Here is an 18237-nt window from a genome sequence, read left to right as displayed (position 1 = left end):
TACTGGACAGTGTGAAATGCTGTGCAGAACATACTGAGAAATTTACAGAGGTACTAACATTGCAAAAACAAGCCCTTCAATAACATCAGATTGCAGGGGGGCAGTGCATTTAACCAGAGATCATCTTAATCCCCAATTATTTTCTTTCCCTAAGAGGGTTTACAATGCCTATTTGAGGGAGTTAAATGAAATTGGACACTCTCTTGCTGTTTTGTTTTCTTATTCTGCCAGAGAATTCAGAAAGAATGGCTCCCACATCAGACTCTAAGGATTCATTTTACTAAAAAGATGAGAAGCATTATGGGTCAGGCTCATGTTTCCAACACCCAAAGGAGCCCTGCCTACCACTTACTCAAATCTGCAGGCTTTGGAATTTTTCTTATTATCCTTTCTTGTCTTTTGGGGTAACAAGTTCAAAAATGAATATAAACAAAATGCCAAATCTGGGTACCCAGCCAAGAACCCATTTATCAATTTCTTTTTCCCTAGAGGTATCAACATCCACAGAGTCCTCTCTTTCCCTCCACAGAGCCCAATATAAAAGGCATGGCAGCAGGGCCTTGCTGAACCTCTTACTTACTCAAAAAAAGTGTCAAAGTTTGATGGTAATTTCAAAATGGGACTGCTAGAGTGTTTACTTTGAAAAAGTTCTGCGTATGATTCTGTTACAAATCCATATACCACCTCCTCCATGAAGCCTTCACCAGAACTCCCTGGGCAGAGAGGTTTTCTCTTTTCCAATTGGCTGCTTCTGTATACTCTGGACATACTTTTGCACTTACAAAACTGTTTTGGAATTATTTGTATTTAAGTCCATTTCCACATTACATGGATTTGGAAAGCAGAGACTGTGTCTTGATTTTCAGTGCCCAGTATATCTTCTGGCACATAATAGGTGGTTTCTAAAATTCTGCTGAGTTGAATACAAAGTATATTGCACTTAGAATTTATATTTTATTTATACATAATTAATATATAATATTATATAAATTACTTGCTTCAGTCTAATATGCAAGGGATTTCTACCAGTTAAAGATCAATGACAGGTTAATTCCTCGTTGGTTTGGGCAAAGAGTGAAAGCAATGGTGAACAATGGACAAAGGACTGTCAGGGGTTAAAGAAAGCCTGGAGAAATGGTCTAATTTTGCCTTCCCAGAAAAATAAAAACTTCACAGAGAACCTTCATGCCATAGGGAAATGGTTCTCAAATATTTTGGTGCCAGGAACCTGCGGTGGTGTTTAAATATGTCCACACATTCTTTGATACTATTTCCTTCAAGAGGTGGAGTTTAATTTCCCTCCCCCTTGAATGTAGACTAGAATTTGTGACTCACTTTTAACAAATCGAGCATGTTAGAATTGAGAGTATGTCACTTCCCAGACTAGGTCATTAAAGACATAACAGCTTTCTCCTTGCTCTCTTCCATGGATCACTTATTCTGGGGAAGCTGGAGGCCATGTGGTAAAAATACACATGAGGTTCATGTGGTGAGGAACTAAAAGCTTCCTTCCAACAACCAGCATATAACTTTCTAAATGTGTAAGTGAGCCACCTTGAAAGTAGATCCTCCAGCCTCAGTAAAAGCTTCAGATGACTACCAGCCCCAAGCAACATCTTGATTGAAATTTCCTTAGAGACTGAGAACCACCCAGCTAAGCAGTTCCCAAATTCCTGACAGAGACTGTGAGATAATGAATGTTTGTTGTTTTAAATCATGGTTCGGGGATAATTTGTTATACAGCACTAGATAACTAATACAGCCCCTTAACACTCTTAAAAATTGTTGTGGACCCCAAAGACCTTTTGTCTATGTGATATATAGCTATTGATATTTGCTGCTTTAGAAATTAAAACTCAGAAAAACTTAAAATTTTATTGTTGATTTTAAACTAACAATAATGAGCCATTACATGTTAACATAAATAACATTTTTATGAAAAAAGCAAGAAAAGTGATATTGTTTTTGCATTTTTGCAAAATATCTTTACTGCCTCTCATAATAGGAGACAGATAAGTTCTCCCATTGGCTTCTGCATTTAATCAGCTGCAATATGTTCTTTTGGTTAAAGTATATGAACAAAAGCCAGCTTCACATAGATATGTAGTTATCAAAAGGCAGATTACACAGACCTCCTGAAAGGGTCGCTGGGACTCCTTGGGTCCTCGAATTACATTTGAAAACTGCTGCCACAGGGAAACTAGGAATCCATTAGCTTGAAAGTCAACAAAAGAGAAGAAAATGGAACCTCCTGATATCCTTCTTTGGAGGACTATCTCTCAAGCTACCTTACTGTCTTCTCTCACTCTAAACTGTATCATATATGACTAGAAATTGCCATTTCAAAACCTCCTGTAGTAAATATGAATAAAATAATTTAGCCCATATCTGAGATGTTACTTATTTTGTCTCTTAAACTTCCATCTGTAAGCAGATGTCTCCCAATGTTCTTGAAGTCATTAGGGAGTAGATCTTAAGCCAGTGGTGGATTGGCTGTATTGCTTTTGGGGAAGGCAATTCTCCTAGATTTGTGTTGGGCTTCCTATAAAATTTCTACCCCTTATTTATGAACATGAAACAAGAATTGGGAAGGAGGGAATCTGGATGTAAGGAGGAGGAATGAAGAGAATAATAAAGTCTTTAATTTAGTTCCTTAACTGTTAACTTAATAAATAGGAACAGGATCTTTCATTTTATCATTCTTAAAAGAATGTGTAGAGTGTGCAGTATGTGTATACACATGAGTGTGTCTTGCCATTTTCTTTTTGGTAAACTCATCCTGGACTCTGCTAATAATGGGAAAATCCAGAAACCAAGCCATGGAATGGTGAGACCAAATCATAAGCAAAAATGTTTTATCAATAAAGATCTTGAATACAGAAGTTCATTCCACCCTGTGTTGCTATACTGATATTTACATATGGTCAATTTACATTTAAATGTAGCTTGGATATAATATAATATCTTTTTTTAAAATACTGACAGATGATAGAATGTAATTAACCAAAAACTCTACTCAGAAGGACTAAATAACATGTATTTAAAAAGCTTCACTCCGATGGTTTTTTACCTTAAAACACAATTGCTAATTGTATGCTAAAATAGAGGCGGGGGGACTCACCTTCTTCTGCCAGATAGGGTTTCTTCACGTTCCACATGAGCAACTTTTAATACCTTCTTGTCAATAAACAGATCTTCAGGATAATAAGCAGATCTATATTGGCGTTGCTGAGAATGGGCACATAACTTTCCAATCTGAAAAAAAATGCAATATAATTATATGATATTTTCACAGATATGATAGTAGAAACAAATTCTGTAATGCACTTCAATTTTTTTCCCAACTTTTTTTAAAGAGCAGAATTAAGCTATTACTGGTGACAAAAAAAGGTGGTATGTTTTTAAGGGGAAGAACCATCTAAGGAAAAGAATGTTGAAGACTGGGGGTGGAGGCTCTCTAAGTGCAGCCTATTCAGAGATTTTCTAAAATAAAAAAAAAATTTCCCCCCTATAGTAGAGTGCACATTTGAGAGGACCCTCTACACAGGGCTTACGCTACTGATACCTTTGAATGGCACTTGGTATTTATACGTATGAAGAAGTTCACAAGTGGGCATTGCAAAATTTAGGTAGAGATCGTGCAGAAGATGAGGGGGTGTATGAGAGATATGTAAAATAATCGGCTATAGAAGAGCAGCCTCCCATGCACAGAGTGCTCCCCATTCTTATGAGCATTCTAAATAATAGAGGTAATATGCAAATTGACCATCACTCCACACAAGATGGCCGCCCCATGTGGTCAAAGATGGCTGCCAGGGGAGGGAAGTTGTGGGCGATCAGGCCAGCAGGGGAGAGCAGTTGGGAGGGACCAGGCCTGCAAGGGAGGGCAGTTGGGGGTGATCAGGCCTGCAGAGGAGGGCAGTTAGGGGCAACCAGGCTGGCAAGAGAGGGCAATTAGGGGTGACCAGGCCAGCAGGGGAGGGCAGTTAGAGGCAATCAGGTTGGGAGGGGAACAGTTAGGCGTCAAACAGGCTGGCAGGGGAGTGGTTAGGGGGTGATCAGGCTGGCAGGTAGAAGCAGTTAGGGGCAATCTTGCAGGCAGGCAGGCGAGCGGTTGGGAGCCAGCAGTCCTGGATTGTGAGATGACAGTCAGACATCCCTCGAGGGGATTGGAGAGGGTGCAGGCTGGGCTGAGGGACACACACCCCCTCTGTGCATGAATTTCGTGCACCAGGCCTCTGGTTTTGTTATAAGAGCTAAGCTAGGGCATTCTTAAAAATGTCAATATAGTTTCTCATATGGATTTTCTACAAATGCCCAAGGGAAGGAAGAAGGCAAGCCAACCAATCAATAGCCAGGATCATCAGCTATGAATCACATGTTATTGAATAAGCCTAGTACTGAGAGTATTAAAGACTATAAGTGCTTAAGAAAGTCTATCTCCTTTCCTCTCTTGCTCTTTAACCCCTCCTGCTGTACCTAACTCCTTCCCTTTTAGTCCTCCTTCCCTCTATCTATTCATTTGTTCATTCAGAAATATTTATTGGATGCCACCCTATAAAGCAGCGATTCTCAACCTGTGGGTCGCGACCATCAGAAAACACATATAGCATATCAGATATTTACACTACGATTCATAACAGTAGCAAAATTACAGTTATGAAGTAGCAACGAAAATAATTTTATGGTTGGGGGTCACCACAACATGAGGAACTGAATTAAAGGGTCGCGGCATTAGAAAGGTTGAGAACCACTGCTAGCTCTTTTACACTCATACAGCAATGATAGAAAAATGGCATCAGCTTTCTTATCTCAATTCTAAATAATTTGCTTAAATTATTTGTAGATTTTTTATATTTTCACTTTCAGAGAGGAGCCTAAATGAACTTCTATATGAAGAAGTATAAATGTCACCATATGTCTCCCTTGTGCCAGATACTATGCTAAATGTTATTACTCCCATTTTATAGGTGAGGAAATTGAGGCCCAGGGAGGTCAAGTGACTTGCCTAAGGCAAATGCGTGGTAGATTCAATCTGACTTTAAACCTATTTGTTGGATTTCAAAGCTTATGCAATATCACCTCCAGTGTGAGAGGCAAATTCCCAGTCCTCGAAAACATAGTCAACATAGCCCAGATGAATGTATAGATTGTACACTTTAGGAAAAATAGTAGAAAAAGCTTGTGAAGACAGGGATTATATCTTTGTCATTCTGTACCTCCATAGCTCCCTAGAATTCAGACTAGATTTTGTACACTGCCCAGCACTCAATAATGGTGAATTAATTGAAGTGAATGGAAGAAAACTTCATATCAAGACTAGCAAACCATTCTACTAACAGAAAATCTTGCTTCTGGATTTCTCATGATGGTCACAATAATATTTACTAAATTATTTATCTATTTATAAAGGCATAAATGACAGTTTGTATAGTTGGGAAAGTTTTCCATATACAAATAAATTCTTGAATTAGAAAAAAAATCTAGAATCAGTAGTAGCATAGCCTCAATTTGTGAAAGAGCATCTAGAGTCTAATATTCATACTAGTTATTCTTTTTATTTATTTATTTATTTATTTATTTATTTATTTATTTATTTTTATTTTTTTCCTTTTTTTTCCTTTTTTTATTGCTTAAAGTATTACAAAGAGTATTACATATGTCTCCCTTTTTTTTTCGTCCTTGACAATCCCCCGGCCTCCCCTACCCCCCAGTGTCTTATGTCCATTGGTTATGCTTATATGCATGCATACATGTCCTTCAGTTGATCTCTTACCCCCCACCCCCGCCCCCCAACCCTCCCCGGCCTTCCCGCTGTAGTTCGACAGTCTGTTCGAGGCAGCTCTGCCTCTGTATCTATTTTTGTTCAAAAGTTTATTATGTATATGTATATAACATACAAAATATGTGTTAATAGACTGTTTATGTTATTGGTAAGACTTTCACTCTACAGTAGGCTACTAATAGTTTAGTTTTTAGGGAGTCAAAAGTTATACATAGCCCAGCCAGTGTGTCTTAGTGGTTGAGCTTTGACCCATGAACCAAGAGGTCACTGTTTGATTCCCAGCCAGGGCACATGCCCAGGTTTTGGGGTTGATCCCCAGTAGAGGGCATGCAGGAGGCAGCCAATTAATGATTCTCTTTCATCATGGATGTTTCTATCTCTCTCTCCCTCTCCCTTTCTCTCTCTGAAATCAATAAAAACATATTAAAAATATAAAAAAGTGATACACAGATTTTCAACTGTATGAGGGAAGGTCAGTGCCCCAACCCCACATAATTCAATGGTCAACTGTATTCCATTTGGCTTCGGAATGTATGATACTGAATTTTTCATGTGTGTTTATGTAATGCTATTTGTCTTGGGCTAATATTAATTTCAAATGAAGAATCTGCATTCTCTGAGTTTGCCCTAACTGGTACCAGTCTAGTAGGGTGATTTAGGCTAGGGGGCTGCCTGGTTGTACTGGGGAGTTATGTTCCAATCACTTCCAAAGCAAATAATGCAAGATAAAAATAACTTAGATATTCTATAAGTACATTCAACATTATACATCAACATGAAAGTCTATTCCACCAGGATCAAAATGTTCTTAGTCATCACATTCAGGAGCACAGGACACATTCTCTTGACCAGCACCTGGTCCAGAACTAGCACCTGAAATCAAAATCTTTCACACATCTTTCACTGTAACTTGTCTACTTGCAACTCACAGTTGTGAAATATTCCTTCCCATTGGATGCATGTCCTTTTTTATCAGTGAATACTAATTGGGCCATAGCAAGTCCTAAAAGTTTTGAATCTCTCCCCACCTACTGGAAAGTGCAGCTGAGGCAAAAGTAGGAAAGTTAGGAAGAAATGAGAATGTGGACACTGCAGTCTGACCTGTCTTCCTAAGTAACCCAATGTGGCATATGGAGCTGAGTTCCCAAAGCTCTGTGTAGGATAAGGGGCAAACAATGGCACCCTGCCCACACGCCCACTTCCCTATCTGAAATCTGAAATGTGCCACATCTTATCAGACAGGCTGTATTTCTTTCCACAAATCTACCATGAAGCAAATTCTTCTCATATACAAAGAATGTGTCAAATGTAGCCCTCCTCCCCACTTTGGCCCCGCCTCCCACATCTTTCACCTCCACACTGTGAGCTTTAGGTGAATGTTATGATCTTATTTTGAGAAGTGGACATGAAAAGGAAACCTAATTTACAAAGACATGCAGTGTTCACATTAAGGAGGTCCTTTCATCTTCACACTTGGGAAAAATCAGGCTATGCTTGGAGACCTGAGTATTAATGTGCAGTTGCTTATTTAAGAAACCAGCCTCCCAAGTAACACTTTAGAAATCAGTCTCCTGCCCAGGACTTTCAGTTCTTAAATTAAGAAGTGATATCCAATTTCCTTTCACTGACTAATGTACCTAGTCAAGGATGCTGTTACCTTTAAATTTAGTTAGTTAAAGTGAATTTATTGGACAGGTGAGTGCCTCTCTATCAATAGATTTGGAATAGAGCACCCTTCTGTTTTCCATGAACTGTGATTTCTAATGATGCCTTTATTCATGTGCCAAACCTGTGGTAGGAAAAGCAATAGTGCTATGAAGTGTTATGACACTTTGAAACACAAAAAGACAGGGCTTCTGACAGTATTCAGGCCAACAGGTCATTCTAGTAACCTTAGCACCATTCTTTTTAAACCAGGCTCCAGAAGTACTGGCTTTGTACATACACAAGGAGAATACACTGTTGTGGCCCAGCAAGGTATAGTGAAGAGCTCAGTAGAATGAATATCAAGAGACCTGACCTACAAATCCACTTCTTCCTCTCACCCATAACAGGTTTTTGTTTTGTTTGTTTTCCATGATACATGATTTATCGATTATATTTTGTGCCCACACTCAAAAGACAAATCATCTTCCTTTACCATATATTTGACCCCCTTTATTCTAGTGGAGTGATTGAAATGTAGCCTGCCAGGTAAGAATCAATAAACCATACTAATGCACTGGATACCAGGTGGTGTGGGAGAAGTGGCTCCTCAAGTAGGTCCTCATTGCTGCCTGCAGGATGACCCCAAACCATGGCTTCTGAAGTTAGATTCTTGCATTGGCTACAAAATCTGTAATTCCTACAATCAAAACCAGATTTAGTCTTATATCTGGACTGAGTATATTCTTTCTGATTTCCTCCCAAATGGGAAGATTCCAGATTAATCCTATGGCTACAAAAATGCACCGGGTTTAAGCCTTTAGCTTGATAGCCTAAAATATATCAAAATGAGGATGGGGAGGGTGCGACTGCATTGAAGTGTACCTTTGACTCTCTCCCACTCTCAAATAACCCTAACAGATTTATTTTTCTCTTGATTTAAAAAACAGATGAATGAAAGGCTTTACATTTTCTTTCTCAAGAAGTATATAAAAGGCTTGTGTGTATTTTAACTTACATGGCCCATAATAGAAGAAGAAGGAGGTGGAGGAAGGGGAGAAGCAGAAGCAGAAAGGGAAATGTTCCCATTAGTGAGTCTCTGGCACAAGAAGAACAACAGACACATCATATCGCCCTTGAAAATCTGACAGCTTTTGAGAGAAAAGATGACTCTCCCACTGAATTGTACTCAGTAATCAGCACAACTCCTTTCCTCTTATGAACTGCACCTGAGGCCACCAAGACTTGAGGGCCTCTAGAGGGCTTTTTCAGTAATCTACATATATAAAATCCTACGTGAACGTCTGACCATTTGACCGGTAGCTATGATATGCAATGACCACCAGGGAGCAGACACTCCGAGCAGTGGAGGAGGGAGCCTGATTCCTCATGGAATCAGCCTTGGGTTAGGTTGCTGCTGGGGCACTGTTGCCCCGAATCTGCTTCGCCTGCACCCTGGACCCAGAGAGGTGCCTCAGCCTGGCCTGTGGGGATTGGGCTAAATCTGGCTCTCTGACATCCCCTGAGGGGTCCTGGATTATAAGAGGGCACAGGCCAGGCCGAGGGACCCCACCGGTGCACGAATCTGTGCACCAGGTCTTTAGTCTATAATAATAAAATTATAATATGCTAATTAGACTGAACAGCCAAATGACCTCTGGACATCATTCCAGACATCCTTCTGGGGGAAGCTGCAGTTGTGGGGGCTGAGGCAGAGGTGGTGAGGGGCGATCAGGCAGGCAGGTGAGCAGTTAGAGGAGATGAGGCAGGCAGGCAGAGTGGTTAGGGGAGATCAGGCAGGCAGGCAAGCGGCTAGGGGCAATGAGGCAGGCAGACAGAGGGGTTAGGGGTGATAAAGTAGGCAGGAGAGTGATTAGGTGTGATCAGGCAAGCAGGCAGAGTGGTTAGGAGTGATCAGGTAGGCAGGCGAACAGTTAGGGGCGATGAGTCAGGCATGCAGAGTGGTTAGGGGAGATCAGGCAGAGTGGTTAGGGGCAATCAGGCAGGCAGGCGAGCAGCTAGGGGTAGTGAGGCAGGCAGGCAGAGGGGTTAGGGGCGGTCAGGCAGGCAGGCGAGTGGTTAGAGGTGGTCAGGCAGGCAGGCAGGTGAGCAGTTAGGGGCAATCAGGCAGGCAAGCAGGCAGGTGAATGGTTAGGAGCCAGCGGTCCCGGATTGTGAGAGGGGGATTGGGCCTAAGCCGGCAGTCAGACATCCCGAGGGGTCCCAGATTGTGAGAGGGTGCAAGCTGGGCTGAGACACCCCTCCATGCACGAATTTCGTGCACCAGGCCTCTAGTATTAATTATATAACTTTCCTGCTAGAATCCAATTGATTACTATGGTAATCATCATTGATAGATTCATCAGAAACCTGAAGAATTAAAAATAAAACTTTCTCTATGGTTTTTTATTTTAAATATCAATTCTGATCCTTTGATCCACTCTGGAGGAAAAGATGTGTTAGGTACAGGAGTGTGGTAGAATGGGGTGCGGTTGGAATTCCATAGGTTTTCAGTTAAAGTGAAATCATGAACTTCAGTTTGTTCAGTTGAATTGTCTATTACACTGTCATTCAATTTCATTTAATTAAATCTTAAAACTTTTATTGCGAAATATATATTGAAATGATGTGATATACAACAAAAACTTTTTAATAGTAACCATGCCCATTTGACAATTCTACAGGTATAATAAAAATGCTAATATATGTTAATGTTTAGTCTGTGGTTAATGTTTTGTCTTGTTAATTTCCCCAGGGCTTTTATTACTGATTTAAATCTGCCACATTACTCAACTGTTTGCAATGCTTCCACAAACTGCATGGAAGTAGCTCAAATGAATACTGATTAACAAAAATGAACAAACATTTGGCTGGGCAAACCATTCTTATTAAATGCTTGTAATCATTACATTTTTTTTATAAAGAGATGGGCATGGCAGGCATTTTTCATTCATTTTTCCTACAGAAAATATGCATATTAGCATTACATTAATTTATAACCTTGTACTTCAGGAAGCACATCATTATGAATTAACTATTGATTGATCTGGATATAGAGCAGAGGATAATGAACAGATCTGGTGACAATGTGTTTTTCCCCCACAGACATTTTGCTGTAACTCATCAATTGCTTGACCATTAAAATGAAAGTTCACCAGTAGTAATCTGTAATACATTATGAATCAAGATATTTTAAGAAATTGGGTACCAGTACTGAATGTTCCATTCAAGTCAGCTTTTTAAATAAATTGCAATCCAAAAAAGGGAACTAATGTCCTACAGATTGGCCCACTATTAAGTTGAACTACAGCACTATAATATGCCATTTTCATACTGTATTGCTCATACAAATATTTTAAAAACACTGTATTTAACTAAGCACCATTCCTAAAAGTGTATGGGAAGCTGTGTACCTGCTAGACAGCAGCACTGTTTCAAGATTGCTCTGACTGTACCTTCAGCCACACCTGTTAGCTACAGTCTATCTGAAAAAAGACATAGTCTCTGACCAATACCTTGGGTCTCTGCTGATTGCACTGCACTGTAGATAGACCACTGCTGATTGGTTTTAGCAAAATTATAGTCTGAATGGCTCAGAAACACTTCTGAGACAATTTTGAAAAGGACATGATTGAAAGGAGGGGGAAAAATCAGGTGAATTGAGAAGAGTTGTGACCCCTGAACAGAAATAGCACAAAGAGAATTGTCTTGATGTGCATTTCCTTCTAGGACAGCAGCATTGAACATTGTTATCATTCCAACCCTCTCTGTCTACAGATGTTATTTGCACTCTCTTCTCCAATCTCTTCTTTTGTTCAGTTCCTTAAATGTCAGTCATGATTTCTTACACCCTGGATTGGCAGCTTGCGATTTTTTCCCCTTAGTATTTGCACATCTTTAGCTGCCCAACAAAACTTTGGGCATCATCTAAAACTAGCGTTCCCCTGCTTCCTTCCATGTGTCTAGACTCAGAGAAACATGAATATCAGAACTAGCAGGGACATTTTGATCTGTTAGGGCAATTCTCCCTTTTATAAGTAGGAAACTGAGACCCAGAGAAAGGCAGGGACTTGCATATGCCTGCTTCTGGAAGTGTTAGGTGTGCTCAGGAAATACCACCTCAATTGAATTTCACTCTTAGTAAACAGATTTCAGAAACTTCCCAAACACAATACATTCTAATCTAAAATAGAAATGGTATGTAGATGAGTTCTATTTCATATAATTTATGCTCCGCTGTTCCACTATGGCTGTGAATAATTGAGATAGCTGTCTCTCATGCTTTTCAAATGTCCACTTATGGTGCCCAGAATATTGTAGGTAGAAATAATCTAAGCTGTGCTACTGACTTATCTTGGACAAATCATTTAACCTCTGCACAACACAAGAGAATTTGCAAAGCAAGTTTGTTCCAAGGAGGAAAGGTGTTTCCAGCAAAAATCCCTGTTATAATGCCAGATCCTTCCTGTGTGGAGGTTACTTGCACAAATTTAGTGACTTCTATAACAAAATACTACTGATAGGCACAATTACCCTGGTTCCACAGCTTGCATGGCAGCTGCACAAACCATTTGGACTGGGGACACCTAAAACTCATTACTCCACTTGAAGGAAAATCAAATTACTTCATTTTGGAGTCAATTTACAGAGTGAGAGCAGGACCTCAAAGACAAAAGTCCAGAGGAGAGCAAGTGTGACAAAGAAATGAGTTACTGTGAATATGACTGAAGAAGAAAGGAAAGAAAAAAGCAACACTTGGCTACACATAGCTGGTGATAATAATTCTTCTAGCTTTTCCAAGTAGTCAGTCCCCAGCATTTCATCAGGAGGAAGAAAAACAAAATGAGATTCTCACCCTTTACAACAAGGGCACAGGTACTACTGTGAGAAACTGCCAAGGAGAATGGGCATCCCAGACACTGGAATTCTGATAGATACACTGGGGAAAGACAAGATGATTAGCTTCTTATGTACTGATTTTCCTTTAGAAACTTTTGATTAACTGACAAATCAGCAGGCCTCATGCTAGTGTCATGAAATCAAATATATCTGGAGCCCAAAAAGGGGAACAAGACCGGACATATGAGTGTTCTATCTGCTCAGTTTTATTAAAAACTCATTGCTTGGTGCTAAGACAAATCTCAAAAGATTGCTTTTCTAATAAAGGCAATGTCTTCATTCTCTGTTTGCTTATCTAGGTTCCTCTAATATACAGAACAGTATCTGCCTCACGTCTTGCCATCCTGCCAAAGCTAATAACATACATGAATCAGAAATGCATTGTTTTGATCCCAATGTCAGCAGCTCAGCAACAAAAGAATGCACTAGCATTCAGGTTCTAACTCCTCTGCATAAGACTGCTGGGTAGGTCTCCCTTAGGACACTGCCTCAAATATCAATTCCAAGAGAGGTAATCTAGATTATTGAGTCAACATAAATATTCAAAAAGGAAATATTTAAATAATCATAATCTATACTAATAATAGCCTAGGTGGTGTCACGCCCTCACGTCATCACAAGATGGCCATCACAAGATGGCTGTCACAAGATGGCTGTGTGCACAGCAGAGGCGGGGCCCGGTGGCCGCTCTGCACGGTGAGGCCTGGGATCCCCTGGCTCTGCGCTATGAGGAGCAAGCCAGTCCCAGCATCTCCGCTGCCTCACATGGAGGAGGCGGGTCATGACAGGGGAGGGCAGTTGGGGGTGATCAGGAAGGGGAGCAGTTAGGTGTCAATCAGGCCGGCAAGGGAACAGTTAGGGGGCGAACAGACTGGCAGGCAGAAGCAGCTAGGGGCAATCAGGCGAGCGGTTAGGAGCCAACGGTCCCGGATTGTGAAAGGGATGTCCAACTGCCGGTTTAGGCCCGATACCCGAGGGGTCCCAGATTGGAGAGGGTGCAGGTCAGGCTGAGGGACACCCCCCTCCGTGCATGAATTTTGTGCACTGGGCCTCTAGTAAAAACATAAGAAGTAGAATGATAACATGGAGTTAGCATTCAGTTGTCTGGATCACTCCATAAAAATATTCCTTAAAAAATTTCCTTGTACAAATGTCCAAAGAGAAAACCAGACTATGAAGAATTCTCTGAAGTCCTTTTGCTGTCACCTACTCATTCACTTTCTTAGTCATTCATCTATCTAATGAATCAAATTTCCCATCCTCTTCTCATGGGGTCTCCTCTCAACAGGCAGTCTTTCTCCTATCCACCTACCTTACTACTCTTGATCCTCTGTGCTAAAATATTCCATCTCCCCACCCACCTTTATGCTTGTAAATCTTTCTATTTACTCTGTAATGAGGACTTTACTTGAAAGGTATACTAAAAAAAAAACTCATTCCCTATCAGGATGTCCTTATACATTATCTACTGCAAAAGCTGAAGCATCCATGTGCTCTTTCTGTTAAGAACTCCCTCCATACCAAGTTTTTCTAACCAAAATTTGTCCCTCTCTATTTATCATGAATGACATGTCAGTCCTTGTATTTGCTCCCATATTACAGACTTGGCAACCTGGGCCAAGAGGAAAGGTGCTTGCCTTGAGCCCCAAAACATGGATATCTGGTCCCAGGTCTTCTGTTTATTTTCATAGAGAAAGAAATATGTTATTTCACTCCTCTATGCCTCAGTTTCCTCATCTATAGAATGAGGACAATAATAAGTTCCATTCGATATGGTTGTAGTGAGGACTAAATGAAAGAATCTGTATAAAATATATAACACAAAGCCTGCTAAGTAAAAGGAACTCAATAATCAGCAATTCTCCTTCCCCCAATCCTTACTGCATGTTCACCATCTCATACCTAAAATAAAAAAAAACACACATAGCACTTCTTAACATACATTATGTCCTTTCCTCTTACTATGGTTATCTTCAGCTTCCTTTTCTCCTCTATATGTATCCTCCCCAATCAGGTTATCCATGTCCTCATTGCTATAAGAATCTGGTTGAACTAAAGAATTTCTAAGTGTCTTGCAAGCAGTACCACTGTGGCCACAGTATGGTTTGGATGCTTCTTGGGCAACCAATGTCACAACTACTCCCTCATAAACAGGTTAGATAATGCTATCACATCTTACAGGGAATTGTTTTATAAATATTCTTAAGGGCATTTTATTTTGTTCTGATCAAGGTAAAGTGCACAAGAAAAAGTTAAAGAAAAGCCATTTGTCATTTCAATGAAAATCTCTGGAAAGCAAATACTTATTACTATAATCTAGATGAAGCCTTGGCCTTTTGATTAAAAACATTAAACTGACATATGGTGCCTCCCCATCTCCAGGGAAACAAACCTTCTAGGTTCTATTTATTTGCTTCTGAAAGTTTTATTGAGTTTCCACTTTGAGTTCTGCAAAGTGTCCTAAAGGCAAGGGAAACGCGCAAGGCTAGCTTTGGTTCGCCCCACATGCAAACAGCTACACTCCATGCTAGTGGTCTGCGTGGCAATGAAAATTCTTTGAGCTTCATTTCTTCAGTTAAAGATCTGCCACTGGAGATGAAACACCCTGTAGCAGGTTTTCCCTTAAAAGGAAATTGCAATCTGTTCTCGCTAGTATATTTTCTTGAAGACAAAGAATGAAAAGGAAGAGGAGGGAGGAAGGGGGAGGGAAAGGAGCAAAAACAGGGGAGGAGGAGAAGATGAAGGACAATTTAGATAGGCAACATAGTTATTTTCTAAAATATATTATCCTCAAATGAGAGCCAGAAGTCATTACATGAATGTCTACGGTTACAAAGAGTTTATTTAAAACCATCTTCAACTGAATGAGCTTACCCAATTTTATTCCCACTAACTTAAAGTTCACCAATCCAGCATAGTGGTCTCAGCATCATATCCCCCAGGCCATTTGGCTTAGTATCTCTTTTAGCAATGTTATCTAAAAGCAAAGATTGGATGTAGCTTAATTTTTTCAGCTATGGATCCAAGTTGAGACAATAAATACATTTTACTCTGGAAGCTAGTAATTAGCTAGCTATTAGATGAAGTTTATGTTTGAATATAAACTGAATGTTGAAGGGCAACATGCTGAAAAGCTGTGAATTAGCTTTTCTACCAGTTAGTTCATAGTCTGTACTTTTTATTTATTTTGCAGAACACTGGTTTACTTAGTCAATAAATTGGCAAGACCATACCCTAAAACTATGCACATTAAAATGGATGTTTCCAGATTGCTCAACAGGTGCACGATGATTAATTATAGTTACAGATTCCTAAAATAACATTTTAAAATTTTCATTGAATTTACTGGGTAAACATTCATTAATAAAATTAAATAGGTTTCAGGTGTACAATTCTATAACACATCATCCATATATTGTATTGTGCGATCACCACCCAAAGTCAAGCCTCCTTCTGTTACCATTTATCCCCCCTTTATTCTCTTCTACCTTCTCCCACTCCCGTTTCCTTCTAGTAATCACCATACTGCTGTCAGTGTTTATGAGTTTATGGGTTTTTTGCTTAGTTCCTTCACCTTTTTCACTCAGTACTCCAACCCCCTCCCCTCTGATGGCTCTCAGTCTGTTCTCTGTATCTATGAATCTTTTTCTATGTTGTCTGTTAGCTTATTTTGTTCCTTGGATTCCACATATAAATTTAATCATATGGTACTTGTCTTAGCATAATACTCTCCAGGTCCATCCATGCTGCTGCAAAAGATTTTATATATAAAAGATTTTATATATATAAAAGGTTTTATATATATAAAATTTTTTATATATAAAATCAGCCAGTGGTATTCAAGTGTGTAAATGTACCAATGCTTTTTTTGTTTACCCACTCATCTATTGATGGGAACTTGCGCTGCTTCCAAATCTTGGCCATTGTAAATAAAGCTACAATGAACAAAAGGTGGCATATATTCTTTCAAATCCGTGTTTCAGGTTACTTAGGATATGTACCCAGAAGTAGAAGTACTGGGCCATAAGGCAGTTCCATTTTTAAACGTTTGAGGATCCTCCATGCTGTTTTCCACAGTGGCTGCACCAATCTGCATTCTCATCAACGTGTAAGAGGGTTCCCTTTTCTCCACATCCTTGCCAGCACTTGTCATTTGTTGATTTGTTGATGGTAGCCCTTCTGACAGGTGTGAGGTGATATCTCATTGTGGTTTTAATGTGCATTTATCTGATGATTACTGACATTGAGCATCTTTTCATATTTCTATTGGCTATCTGTATGACCACTTTGGAGAAGTGTCTATTCAGGTCCTTTGTCCATTTTTTAATTGGATTCTTTATGTGTGTTTTTGGTGTTGAGTTGTATGGGTTTTTTATCAAAAGTATCCTTGGTGAATATGTTCTCCCATTCAGTGGGTTATCTTTTCATTTTGTTAATGCTTTCCTTTGCTGTGCAAAATCTTTTTAGTTTGATGTAGTCCCATTTCTGTATTTTTTCTTTTGTTTCCCATGCTTGAAGATATAAATCAGAAAAAAATATTGCTATGAAAAATGTCTAAGATTTTACTGCCTACGTATTCTTCTAGGATTTTATGGTTTCAAGTCTAACATTAAAGTATTTAAACCATTTTGAGTTTATTTTGTGTATGATGTAAAGAAGGTGTTCTGACTTTATTTTATTGCACATATCTGTCCAATTTTCCCAACACCATATATATAGAATAGACTATCATTAACCCCATTGTATGTTCTTGCCTCCTTTGTAAAATATTAATTGACCATAAAGACCTGGGTTTATTTCTGGGCTCTCTATTCTGTTTCATTGGTCTATATGTCTGTTGTATGCCATTAACAAGCTATTGTTATTACTGTGGCCTTGTATGATAGTTTGATATCACCTGGTGTGATTCCTCCAAATTAGTTCTTCTTTCTCAAGATTGCTGTGACTATTTGGGGTCTTTTATGGTTTCCATATAACATTTTAAATCATTTGTTTTAGTTCTGTGAAATACGCCATTGGTATCTTGATAGGAATTGCACTGAATCTATAGATTGCTTTGGGTAGTACAGGCATTTTAATGGTGTTAATTTTTGCTATCCATGAACACAGTATAGGCTTCCACCTATTTGTATCGTCTTCAATTTCTTTCTTCAGTGTCTTATAATTTTCTGAATAGAGTAAAACCTCGATATAATGGACTAATTTGGGTGAGGAAGTGTCTATTAAAGCTGAAAGTCTGTTATATAATAAAGTAAGTTCTCTGAATGCATATGTTAAAAATTGTCAAATTAGTTAGTTTACCTGTTTTTACTTATGTAAATGCATTTGTATAATTAAAATTAAGTATATATGAAAAGTTTAATTTCACAGAAAAGTTATTATATGTATTACTGTAACTTTGACTTTATACTGAATAGGTCTAGTAAGTGCATGCATTTACCAATCCCTGCAAGTAAACAAATGCACACAGCTGGGGCAGGCTTAGCGCAGCTTTTTTTTTCATTTCCACCCCTTTATTTTCAGTCTGTGTGTGTCTTTCATTCTGAAGTGGGTCTCTTATAGATAGAAGCTGTTCTGCTTTGAGTCTAGTGTTTCTATTGATTCAGCTACCCTATGTCTTTTGATTGGAGATTTAAGTCGTTTACATTTAAAGTGATTATTGATAGGTACATATTTTAAATAAATTTTTTATGATATCAGAAAGAGGAAAGGAGAGGGAGAGAGAGAGAGATACATCAATGATGAGAGTGAATCATTGATCAGCTGCCTCCTGCAAGCCCTCTACTGGGGATCAAGCCCAAAACCCAGGATGTGCTCTGACTAGTAATCGAACTATGACCTCCTGGTTCATGGGTTGAAGCTCAACCACTGAGCAATACTAGCCAGGCAGTATGTACGTATATATTGCC

General features: G+C 39.3%; 1 protein-coding gene across 1 annotated transcript in view; it reads right to left on the bottom strand.

Moving 5' to 3' along the window:
* GPC3 (glypican 3) overlaps positions 1-18237 on the bottom strand; it is a 404846-nt gene that overhangs the window by 138073 nt on the left and 248536 nt on the right. The window contains exon 4 of the mRNA XM_006082075.3: positions 3122-3255. Within this exon, the coding sequence (XP_006082137.1) occupies positions 3122-3255 (134 nt within the window). The remainder of the gene's footprint in view (positions 1-3121; positions 3256-18237) is intronic.

This window comes from Myotis lucifugus, unplaced genomic scaffold (assembly GCF_000147115.1).
Source record: "Myotis lucifugus unplaced genomic scaffold, Myoluc2.0 scaffold_2, whole genome shotgun sequence".
NCBI lineage: Eukaryota > Metazoa > Chordata > Mammalia > Chiroptera > Vespertilionidae > Myotis > Myotis lucifugus.
The sequence above is the reverse complement of the archived record's forward strand: the minus strand, read 5'-3'. Positions and strand labels throughout refer to the sequence as shown.